This window comes from Caenorhabditis briggsae, assembly GCF_000004555.2.
Source record: "Caenorhabditis briggsae complete genome, chrV, whole genome shotgun sequence".
In the NCBI taxonomy this organism is placed as follows: Eukaryota; Metazoa; Nematoda; class Chromadorea; order Rhabditida; family Rhabditidae; genus Caenorhabditis; species Caenorhabditis briggsae.
Window position 1 is genome coordinate 3,916,373 of NC_013488.2, and position 12,778 is coordinate 3,929,150.

The 12,778-nt window shown below is 35.7% G+C and overlaps 2 protein-coding genes across 2 annotated transcripts in view; one reads left to right on the top strand and one right to left on the bottom strand.

Annotated features, from left to right (window-relative positions):
• Cbr-nlp-9 overlaps positions 1-85 on the top strand; it is a gene marked incomplete at both ends in the record, with an annotated part of 2,922 nt that extends 2,837 nt beyond the window's left edge. Inside the window, one exon of the mRNA XM_002636128.1 lies at positions 25-85. Within this exon, the coding sequence (XP_002636174.1) occupies positions 25-85 (61 nt within the window). The remainder of the gene's footprint in view (positions 1-24) is intronic.
• A 643-nt stretch (positions 86-728) lies between these two features.
• On the bottom strand, positions 729-3,233 carry CBG01430 (the record flags this gene model as incomplete). The annotated part of the gene is made up of 2 exons (XM_002636127.1): positions 729-1,205; positions 3,222-3,233. The coding sequence occupies 2 exons, from the start codon at positions 3,231-3,233 to the stop codon at positions 729-731; spliced, it is 489 nt and encodes a 162-aa protein (XP_002636173.1).
• Between the last annotated feature and the right edge of the window lie 9,545 nt (positions 3,234-12,778).

Genomic DNA, 12,778 nt, shown 5'->3' on the forward strand with positions numbered 1-12,778 from the left:
TCATGACCCTTATTTTCATTTCAGATTATGCGACTACGAACGCTCCGGCTACCCAATCTACTTCAGTGACAATTCATATTACTGACTCAGCCCGGCACCTACCGTACTCCGTATTCCACGTCATCGTCCCCCTCCTAATTTTTGCTCTTCTAGACCCATGACCCATCCAAATCGCTAACAAATTGATACTCAGTGACTCGACGTACCAAATTCTTTAACCTGATATTGATTTATTTTTTCTCAATCTTCTCATTTCATCAGTCCCATCCCCCCACCACCACCACCATTCGATTTTGCCCCCGAAAAATGTTCACTACAGTAATTGGAAGAAAATTTTTATTTTATTTTGTCCAGCAATATAATGTTGTATCGTTGCAATAAAATTTGCTTTGTGAATAATTATGTTGAGAATAGTTCGTTTACCTTGAGCCAATATATCTCAGTTCCTGTAAGATACAGGAAAAAAAAAGTTCCTGTAAGGTATATCGAAAAGAGGTCAACAGAAAAATGTTTTTGATGCTATAATAAACTTTTTCTCAGTTGACCACTTTTTGATATCTCAACAGCAAACGAGATAATTCGGGTCAAAGGGACAACCTTTTTTATAAGAGTTCCACAGACTTTAAAAATCGAAAATTCAAGTGCTATTAAAAACGTGATGGAGAAAAAAACTATTTTTGTGAATAAAAACTTTGGAATTAGAGAAAAAAACTACGTGCGATGGTTTCTTATGGCCCATTGACCTCTGGGAGATCACTATAAAGGAAGAGAGAATTGGTGGAAAAAATCAGTTCTCCCCTGGAGCTCTGGAGCTGGAGCTCTGGAGCTGGAGCTCTGGAGCTGGAGCTCTGGAGCTGGAGCTCTGGAGCTGGAGCTCTGGAGCTGGAGCTCTGGAGCTGGAGCTCTGGAGCTGGAGCTCTGGAGCTGGAGCTCTGGAGCTGGAGCTCTGGAGCTGGAGCTCTGGAGCTGGAGCTCTGGAGCTGGAGCTCTGGAGCTGGAGCTTTGGAGCTGGAGCTCTGGAGCTTTGGAGCTTTGGAGCTTTGGAGCTTTGGAGCTTTGGAGCTTTGGAGCTTTGGAGCTTTGGAGCTCTGGAGCTTTGGAGCTGAAGCTTTGGAGCTGAAGCTCTGGAGCTCTGGAGCTCTGGAGCTCTGGAGGTCTGGGATCCAGGATCGAACCCGGGCCCCGGTCAAATGCTGGTGGAGAATCTAGAAACGAGCGTTGTGAAGAAATCTGCTGTGAAATTCAACATAATTTTTTTCGATTCCTGGAACTGAAATTAGACAATTCATGCAGTGAGATGACAAGATCAATAAGAAATTATGTGATTGATCTCCCCATTACTTTTTGAAACTGGATTAAAAAATGTTCAACTGATGAAATTTATATGATTTTTCATTGAGTTACAGGTATGAGGTTTTTTGAATTTTTCTTTTTTTTCAGAACTTTCAAGTTTTCTAAGTTTTCCGGGATGCGAAATTTCTAGGATTCTGGAACATTATAGATCCGTTGGAATTTTTAGAAAATTCAGACATTCAGACATTCAGAATCTCAGAATTTCAGAATTTCAGAATTTCAGAATTTCAGACATTCAGACATTCAGAATCTCAGAATTTCAGAATTTCAGAATTTCAGAATTTCAGAATTTCATAATTTCAGAATTTCAGAATTTCAGAATTTCAGAATTTCAGAATTTCAGAATTTCAGAATTTCAGAATTTCAGAATTTCAGAATTTCAGAATTTCAGAATTTCAGAATTTCAGAATTTCAGAATTTCAGAATTTCAGAATTTCAGAATTTCAGAATTTCAGAATTTCAGAATTTCAGAATTTCAGAATTTCAGAATTTCAGAATTTCAGAATTTCAGAATTTCAGAATTTCAGAATTTCAGAATTTCAGAATTTCAGAATTTCAGAGTTTCAGAGTTTCAGAATTTCAGAATTTCAGAATTTCAGAATATCAGAATTTCAGAATTTCAGAATTTCAGAATTTCAGAATTTCAGAGTTTCAGAATTTCAGAATTTCAGAATTTCAGAATATCAGAATTTCAGAACTTCAGAACTTCAGAAATTGAGAAATTGAGAAATTGAGAAATTGAGAAATTGAGAAATTGAGAAATTGAGAAATTGAGAAATTGAGAAATTGAGAAATTCAGAAATTGAGAAATTCAGAAATTTAGAAATTCAGATATTCGAAAATTCAGAAATTCAGAAATTCAGAAATTTAGAAATTCAGAAATTTAGAAATTCAGAAATTCAGAAATTCAAAAATTCGAAAATTCAGTATTTATTGTCAGCTCCTTTAAAAGTGATACAAACCGAGTAAAAAAATATTAAACTTTAAACAACATCTATTAATATTTTCAAACTCCATACCCTTTTCAAAATTAATTAAACTTTCACCCCCTTGATATTTCCATAATTATGTGTGGTCTTAGTCTCATATTACAAGTTCGTAGATAAAATTTTCATGACTCAAGAAAATTTTCGCTGAAATTTTCAGAATTACTTGTTAGTCACCATTTTATTTTGTTAATTATGTTTTGGTTCAAATGTAATTAAATACGATTTTCGACTTTTCCAACACACAGAGATGTGTGTAGAATAATTCATAAAGTTTGGTGTCCTCCGATTTTTGAATTTTTGAATGACTCCGATTTTTCAACAACAAAAAAAAACACTTGTCTACACTTGACATCATCCAGAACAATTGTTCAGATGCGCCTATGAGGATATAAAACAATGTTTGGTCCAAGTGATCAATTTCATAAGCCGGAAAAAAAATGAACTTGACCTAATTCGATTTTAAGGTCCAATTCGATTTGCATGTCATTTGATGTTGCGATTTTTCACCTGGCCCCCATTTTTACGTTAGCGCTCTATGTATACCGAATTATGACATGTCTGAGTGGGTTAGGACTTCCTGAATATCACCTGGTATTCCTTATTTGCTTGGAATCTCGAGGAGTTTCCAGAATATTCCAGTATTTTATTTGGAATTTAGCTTAAACATTCCTTCAAGACTTTCTGTGTCCCACAAAGTCATATACCAATAGGACCTAACTATTAAACATAATTGTAATTAAGAATCAGCTAGCTGGCGCGCCTTCGGCGCTATTAAACCTAGTTTTTTACTGGTTAGTCTCTCCGCTCCTCACAGACGCGTCTAGCGTTTTATACATAACAAAGATTTCGTTGCTCTGATATCTAGGTCAACTGACTTACTGGTTCCCCCATTTTTGGTTCAGAGGATATCTAGGGTTTTGAGATACACCAGATGAAGAAAATTCATCTGACGGTGGTTCGGAATATTATGAAATTAAGATTGCTGTTTTCTGGAAGGTATTTTTTCAAGGTACCAGATTCCGGTAATCAAAATTATCAGGAATTTTCTAGTTGATCTTTGACCTCAATTATCTTCATTCTTATGAGACGTATCAAACTACTAGAATGTTGTGGTATCGTGAAAAACATTTTGTCAGTTGACAAATTTCAAACATCTCTTACAAAATTTTGGCGTACAGTACCGGTTAATAAGATATACAAAAACGAATTTCTCAGTTGATTTCATTTTGACTATTTTCAGGAATCTGGAACTCAGCTGTCAACTTTCCGACCATTTTGAAAACTTTGGAGAGTGTAAAACAGGCCTAGGTTGAAATCTTTGAATTCACAGAATTTTTTGAAAACTCCTAGTTTTTCAGTTATATGCCAATTTCTGAAAGACACCCATTTTGGTCCTTGTGTTTGTACTGAAAACGTGAAAAAAGAAATGTCTTTCAGAAATCGGCAAATAGCTGAAAAACTAGAGAATTTAGAAATAATTCTGTAAATGCAAAGTTTTCAATAAAGGTCTGTTTCATAACCTCCAAAATTTTCAAAGTGATCGGAAACTTGACAGCCGAGCTCCAGACTCCTAGAAATAGTCGAAATGGCTGAAAAACACCTGCAAAATACGCTTTTGCATATTTTATTGACCGGTATTGTGAGTGAAAACCATACTTGTAATATTCCGGCCAGCCCTCCAAAGCCTCGGCCTGGTCCAGTAAACCAATTTTCCCAGTGAGCCCGGAAGCCCCGGCATTAAAAGTCTTGTGTTTTTGAGTCAAATTTTGAGATCTCAATATAATATTCTCCTTTTTTTTGTTTTTTTGGAATATCTGTCTGTTTGATCAAAAAAGATCGAAAAAACTCGAAAAAATCACATAAGGGTTATGTTTTTTTGAAATTTTCGAAACTTGTGAAATGACGGGCCCGTGCCAGGCGGGGTCTCCGAAATTTGAAAAAAAAAACCCGGCCCGGTCCGTTGTATGGTGAAAACTATGTCGTCACTGAACGATGAAAAGAAATGACCACCCTGCCTTTACAAAGGCTATAAGGAATTATTTCGCACAATAGAGAATCCCTTAGAGTCAATAAAAATATAATACCTGCATTTATTTATTTTTTGATTGACTGGACACCTTGCAGAAAAAGATCATCTAGACACATCAATAGCATTGACCAGATCCCTGATATTGCAATTCCAAAATTTTCAATAATTTTGATTTTTTCTAAATCTTAAACAGAACATCAAAACTCAAAAATCTTGAAAACAACGACAAGAATGTTTTCTTGTTTTTGTGACCTCACCGATTTCTAATTTTAGAAAGTCTTATTTTTTTCATAGAAGTCAACCTATTTTTTTCTTCGAAAGGCGAAAGTGATTTTTGGCTACCGTACCCTATCATATACGATCGCGTAGATCGGCCTAATAGATCATAGAAAAAGCCACATGACCCGAGTTGTTTACTTATTTTTGTATACAAGTCCAGGTGAAATTTTGGAACTAACTGGCTAGGGCCAGGAGTTTTTCATGAATTTTTAAATAATTTTCTCCTTCGCAAAATAGTATATTCCCTAAAACCCCGAAATCCGTCACACCCCATAAAATCGTACTACCCCTCCCTTATCCCTCTACGGTACCCCATAAAACGGGTGCATTTAATTTCTCCTCTCTGTGTCTCCTCGTAATAACACGCTATTTTTTATGGGCCTCTGGTTTAACGAGGGGTCATCCCATTACAGTGTACCCGAAACTATAGGGTGGAACATTGTTTAAAAGAGGAGCCGCGTACTTGACAGCTTGTGAAGTAAACCTGCTCTACCGGACTAAAGGATTTTTTTCCAGAAAGTGTGCTCCATAGACGCCCACCTATATGTTCACTTTGAGCTCATTTATCTCGGTTCCTATGAGATATATCAAAAATCTCTCAATTGACAAAAACTTGGTGATACCATCATAAACATTTTATCAGTTGAAAATGTATTGATATCTCTCAGAGAAACCGAGATAATTGAGCTCAAAGTGCTTAGCTTCTATTCCAGACTATCTAAGCGTATTCTCCGATTCTGGAACACCTGTTTTTTGTATGACACATACCTTGGAAAATTAACTTTTGTATTCATATTTTCACCCCTCACATCATTTTATCACTACAAAATACCACATTGTACCCCACCCCTCAGAAATCAAGGATCCGCCTATTTAGTCAATTTTTATTTCAAATTTCAAATTCTTCGACAGTCCCCTCCGGTTTTTTTTGAAAAAAAAAAAGAAAAATGATGTGTGCGTGTTTTTTTCCAAGAATCATAATAATGTTCTATTTTTGTCTCGTTCGTCCACCCTCGACATCAGGTCCAAGTTGATTTCTCCCACGGGACCAGTTAGTTGCCATACTACTAAATAATGTTGCCATTTTTCTTTGAAGTTGCTCTCTAGGAAATTTGGTTTACTGAAACTTGAATTCTTGTTTTTTGGAGCACACTCAAGGATCTTGAACTGAGCTCCCGGATCTCTAGAATGACGCTTCTGAAAAATTGGTTTTACTGAACCTCAAAAATCTTGAACTGAAAAAAGTCCTGAGTTCATCTGGATCATAGAAAGTTAATCCAATATTTTTCAATGGAATAATCCTGCTAACGGGATCAAAATGTTGCCTTTAATTCCGGAATAAAAGCTTCCCCAACCTCCGCGAATAATCTTTTCTCTAGTCAAAAAATTTTTTGAACAGAACCTTAGCTCACCCTAGCTTGCCTTGGCTTGTTTTTTTTCTTGCCTTGGCTTTCCTTAGCTTGCCTTAGCATGCTTTAGCTTGTCTTACCTTGTCTTAGCTTGCTCTAGCTTGCTATAGCTTGCCCTAGCTTGCCCTAGCTTGCTATAGTTTGCTCTTGCTCGCCTTACCTTGCCTTACCTTGCCTTATCTTGCCTTAGCTTGCCCTAATTTGCCCTAACTTGCCCTTACTTGCCTTTCCTTGCTGTAACATGTCTTAACTGGGTCGAAGAACCGTGGCCTAGGTTTTCTGGAGACCCTAATATATGTACTTCTTCGGCCGCCCATGCCAACATAACGTCGAAAGCACCCAAAGGGCTGCCCCAGGGCCACCACGATGAAGCCGTAGTGATCTTTTCCCAAAATTATACCCCAACTTCTCCAGATCCGTTCCATTTTTTCCTTACCCCCTAACTCTATAATTATCTGTACAAAGGACGAGATACACACTAAAATTATAGGGGTCTTTCTCCTTTTTTGTTTTTCAAAATACATAGAAAAGTTAGTTTGTGTGTAACTTGATACCAGGGAACGAATCTATTCCATTTCTTATTTTCTAGATGGTCCTCTTTTTTTGGGAGCTTCTAGGACCATTTTTCCTCCAGGTCTCTGGCCTAGACCCATCCACGTCACCAACTTTTCTCTGATCTATTATGCTCACCTTCTGACCAACGACCAATTGTAGTAGGTTCGATAATCAAGGATTCATTCAGTTTAAATTTAGATGTATTATTTATTTGCCTACTACCTCCAAAGGTACATCCCCGGGAAAAGAGCACACGAGGGGTGGATTTGAGTGGCGAGTTGGCCAAATTCAATTGGTTTATTTTTGTGTTGGGCCACTTTTTGAATGACAGACGGAAAAAGTTGTAGTAGTTTTTTTTTGAGTGATCTGAAAATAATGTTTTCATGTTTTCCTTTTGGTCAAAACACCAATAAATGCATTAGAGGTGGTATAGCTTGTAATTTTGGCTATATATGCCCCTTAAAGGTGGGGATACAAAAGGCTTTTTGGAGTTATTCGGAGTTATGGTATACATTTTGACGTAGCTATCCTTGAGATGGGTTTATAAGAACAAAAATGCTGAGAAAACATTTTTTCATGTCCCCAAAATCTATTGAGATCCTCTCCACTATCAACTGAGCTCCGCGGTCAAGAAGTCGAAAATAAGCGGTCCTATAGTTTAAACTCGATTCACCCCAAACCTCAAAGTTCACTAATACGTATACCTAGAACTTGAAACAGCCACATATAACCTAATCTTCCTTCTCTTGGAGTAAATGTTTCTAATCAACAACTAATCATATTACTACGTTCTCTGTCTCTATTCTTGACCGCTTGGCTTGTCGCTCATTTGCAGGGAAAAATAAAAACAGGGTTTTAGTTTTGTTTCTTCCGGTGAAGTGACATTGGAACACACCCAACTAATTGAATAATGAATACTGGCGGCGGGGAAAAGTCACTTTCTGTCTGGGTGGTTTGAGTTTCAGTCTTGGTCGTGGTCAAAGCGGTTGGTTGGTATAGCTAGCTTTTCGGACCTGCATACAGTACCGGTCAACAAGATATACAAAAACGTATTTTTCAGTTAATTTTCGGTCATTTTGACCATTTTCAGGAGTCTGGATATCGACTGTCGTTTCCAAACATTTTGAAAACTTTAGAAGGTGTAAAACATACCCAGGTTGAAAACTTTGCATTCACGAAAATTTTACAAATTTTCTAGTTTTCCAGCTATTTGCCGATTTCGTAGGGATACCCCTTTTGCCCCATTTTCGTACTAAAAACTTGGAAAAAGAGGTGTCCTTCAAAACAACTGAAAAACTAGGAATTTGCAAAAATTTCGGTGAATGCGAAGTTTTCAATCCAGGTCTTTTTTTACACCTCTTTTTTACACCTTTTTTTACACCTTTTTTTACACCTCTTTTTTACACCTAAAGTTTTCAAAGTGTTTGGAAACTTGTCAGTCGACCTCCAGACTCCTGAAAATGATCAAAATGGCCGAAAATCAACTGAAAAATACGTTTTTGTATATCTTGTTGACCGGCACTGTATGCCTTTTTTCTGGTTTCAAACTGCAAATCTACAGTATTGGCCAATAATAGTCTCTTTTGTTTTTAGTACTACTTAGTACGCAGCTACCGTAGCTCAGCCGGGAGCGTCGCTGCACCTCCAATCCGATCCTTGGGTATATCTTGGTATCATCAGGGTACATCGAGTTAACTTTTTGAATTTGGCACCATTTTCCAGATTTTCTCTCTTAACCGATGTACCCTATGTACCCTAAGATATTGAGTTGCTCATAACATTGTTGAAAGCCGAAAATCCAGTAACCTTTATTAGCTCAAACTTGACAGTACGTGGGGCCCTTCAATTACAGGTTTTATGGAAATCGTGACTCATGGTCTCCGTGGAGCTTCAAAATTCTCGAGGTCCCAAAACACCATCTAACAGTTCTCACTATTCTTCGTCGGAACTCCCATTATCTCACCTTTCGAAACTTTCATTTTTTGCTCTCTCCCTGTCTCTCATAGTCCCAAGGACCGCTGATAAATCATTCACGAGCTCCGAGAAAAGTGACCGCCACCCTCTCAATGACTTTGTCTCTATCTTATTCAAGAGAGGGAGAAAGGGGGAGAATAAAAGTTTCTTTGATGAGAAATTTACGGAAAGTAGAAAAGTAGACTCTCTTTTTCTTCTTTTAGACACTCAATTACTTTCCTCTGAAGGTGACGTTTTTTGTTTTCGACCCTGATTGTTTCGTTGATTTTTATAGATTTTAGAAAAAACATGTTCTCTCTCATAATGTGAATTTCCCTGGACCGATCGATGAAAAAGACCCACAAGACTTTCCTTTTTTCAGTGATACTTTGAAACAACGTTCTCTGCAATGTTCAAATGCTATGCGATACTTGAGATCCGAGAAAACTTAGAAATCATATCACAAACTATTTGAAATTTCAAAAACAACACACCTGTGCGTTTTGCAAATTCTAGAACGTGTTTATCAGCTGACGTCAAAAAATCTAAAAATTTCCAATTCTGATAGTTAGTCTCGGGACTTTTTTTTCTCTTTTTTTCAAGATTCAAAAACGGGGTTCAATTTTCTATGGGGTCCCAAACACATTGTTGTTATTTTCATGCTCAAAACAATGAGTCAAGAGATATATCCGAACATTTATACGTTTCCATTTCTTTTCTTTTTTCCTTTTTTTATAATCGTTCACTTCTTATTTCTAGCTGACGGATCTGTGCTCTTTGAGCTCAACAGCAAAATTGTGAGATTCTAAAACGTTGAGGTTCTGAAATTATAAAATTCTGAGACTCTGAAATTTCAAAATTCTGAAATTCTGAAATTCTGAAATTCTGAAATTCTGAAATTCTGAAATTCTGAAATTCTGAAATTCTGAAATTCTGAAATACTGAAATACTGAAATTCTAAAATGATGAGACTCTGAGATTCTGAGATTCTGAAACTCAAAAATGCAAAACTTCACGAATTCAATCATTCAATAATTCAAAAATTCCAAAATTCAAAAATTTAAGGATTCAAAAGTTGCAAACATCCTGAAAATTTGAAATCCAGCACCTCCGCAATTCAGCAATTCAGCAATTGAGAAATTCTAGAATTCTAAAGTTCTGAAATTCTGAAATTCTGAAATTCTGAAATTCTGAAATTCTGAAATTCTGCGATTCTGAAATACCAAGATTTTGCGATGTTGAGGTCCCATTTCGACAATTTTTCGAACACTCATCCATAACACAAAAAGTTGTGTTGAGTGGAAAAATGGAAATAAAAATTGAATTACTTTTTGATGTCCCCATAAAAGTTGAGTCTGGTTCTTTGTCATTTCTTGTTTGGCGAAAAAAAAAAGGAAATTTCCATATTCTTTGAAAGTCTAAAGTAGAAGGAACTTTTTTGAGATTCTGAGATTTTGAGACTTTGAGATTTTGAGGTTCTGAGATTCTGAGATTCTGAGATCCTGAGATTCTAAGATTCAGAGATCCTGAGATTCTGAGATTCTGAGGTTCTGAGATTCTGAGATTCTGAGATTCTGAGATTCTAAGATTCAGAGATCCTGAGATTCTGAGATTCTGAGATTCTGAGATTCTGAAATTCTGAGATTCTGAGATTCTGAAATTCTGAGATTCTGAGATTCTGAGATTCTGAGATTCTAAGATTCTGAGATTTTGAGATTCTGAGATCTTGAGACTTTGAGATTTTGAGGTTCTGAGATTCTGAGATTCTGAGATTCTGAGATTCTGAGATCCTGAGATTCTGAGATTCTGAGATTCCGAGATTTCGAGATTCTGAAATTCCTCATAACTTTCGAAATTTCGAGAATCCCAACAACTCTAGAAATTCTAAGATTCTGCTATTCTGAGGTTCTGAGATTGTGAGAATCTGAGATTCTGAGGTTCTGAGATTCTGAGATTCTGAGATTCTGAGATTCTGAGATTTCGAGATTGTGAGATTCTAAATTCTAAGATTCAGAGATCGTGAGATTCTGAGATTCTAAAAATCCGAAGTTTTGAAATTCTGAGATCCTGAGATTCTGAGATTCTGAGATTTTGAGATTCTGAGATTCTGAGATTCTGAGATTAAAAACTTTGAAAATTCGAGAAATCCTAAAAGTCTCAAAATCTTAAAAATCTCGAAAATCTCAAAAATTCCAAAAACTCGAAAAATTTCAAAAATATTCAAAATCCTACAATCTTGAAAATCTCAAAACTTCCAATTTTCAAAATTTTTGAATTTTTGTATTTTTGAAACGTGATATCTTTAGATTACAAGATTTTGCGACAAAAAATTATAAGGCCTTGGAAACTTCAAAAGTACAATTTTCCATCAACAAAATTATTTAATTAGAGATTTTGAGATTCTGAGGTCCTTAGATTCTGAGATTCCAAAATTCGGAAATTATGAAATTCTAAATTTTCAGAGAGATTCTGAGGTTTTTAAGATTTTCAGATTCCTAAATTTTTTCTCATGCTTTCAAAATGTTTTTCCCGCAAAATTTCAATCCAACTTTTGATTTCTTCATTTTCTCATTTTCCACTTTAAATTTGACTTTGGTTTTTTTTTTGCTGAAAAATTTCTCAATTTCGGGACCAAAGAATCCGAAATGCGCTAATTCGAAACTATCGCATTTCAATCCCAAAAATCTTCCTAAATCCTCTTCTCTTCCTGAAAAAAAGGCGTGAAAAATTCCATGAAACCGAATTTCCACCAGGAACAATTTGATCAGTAGTCCTCCTATTGTCTTTTCGGCTCTTTTTTGCTCTTTCCCATTTTTCCGGGTCCAGTAAATTTTAAAAAATCCCAAAGTTTTTTTTTGCTGAATTCAGAATCCATCAAATCTCATAGATTATCTATAGAAGGAAGTGTCATGTGGGTAATTTTTTTTGCATTTTTTCAAACTTTTTGATTGATTTCTTTACTTGTTCAAGTGGGTGTAGTCGGGATTCAAAAGATCTTTAAGAAGTTCACGTAGGACAAAGAAAACAGATTCTTGGAAAAGTGCTAAAATTTGGAAATGGCGAAAAAATCATAAATTTTTTAGTAGCAGGTCAAAATCAAGTTTTTGATTCAAAACAAAATGAGAGGGCGGAGAAAGTTCTTCGAGAAGAAAAAATGTGACGTAATTTTATTATTTATTTCTTTTTTTTTTTATAAAGTTTCAAAAACAGAAAATGGACTAATTTTGTTGTTGGGAAATTTTACTTTTGAAGTTTCCAAGGCTTTCTAATTTTTTGTCTCAAAATGTTGGAATCTGAAAGTTTTCATAACCCTCTTTTCAAGAATTTAATAATTTTTCAATTTCCGGATTTTTGAAAATTTTGAAAATGTTGAAATTTGAGATATTCGAAAAGTTGACTTTTTGAAATCTACTAGATAAGATTTTGGGATTTCTAGGATTTTTGGAATTGTTGTGATTTTTGAAAATGTTTTAATTTTGAGATTTTTGGAATTTTTGAATTTCTTGGGATTTTGAAAATTATGGGATTTCGAATTTTCGTTATGAGGGAAAAAGTTATGAGGAATTTCAGAATTTCAGAATCTCAGAATCTCAGAATCTCAGAATCTCAGAATCTCAGACTCTCAGAATCTCAGAACCTTAGAATCTTAGAATCTCAGAATCTCAGAATCTCAAAAATCCGAATTTCAAAAATTCAGAGTTCCAAAATCTCAGAATCTCAGAACCTCAGAATCTCAGAATCTTAGAATCTCAGAATTTCAGAGACTCAGAAGCTCAGAATCTCAGAATCTTAGAATCTCAGAATTCCAGAATCTCAGAACCTCAGAATCTCAGAATCTTAGAATCTCAAAGTCTCCGAATCTCAAAATCTCAAAACCTACGAATCTCAGAATCCGAAAATTCCAGAATCTCAAATCCCTTCAGAAATCTCAGAATCCCAGAACCTGAAAAATTGAGAATCTCAGAATCTTTTAACCGAAAAACTTCCAGAAATTTCCAAAAATGAATCACTTTTCTCTTCTTCTCAAACAAAAAAAAACGAATGATCTACTTTTGAGCAAAGGGATTAAAACTCTAAATCCCAAATTGGTATACTAAGCCTGTGCTCCACCTCCCCGCCCCCCTCGGGCACTTTTTCCACCCCACTTTTCACGTTTTTTTCCTAGAAATATTTGGACCCTCCACACTCCAATGACGCGCTTTTTCAAAATC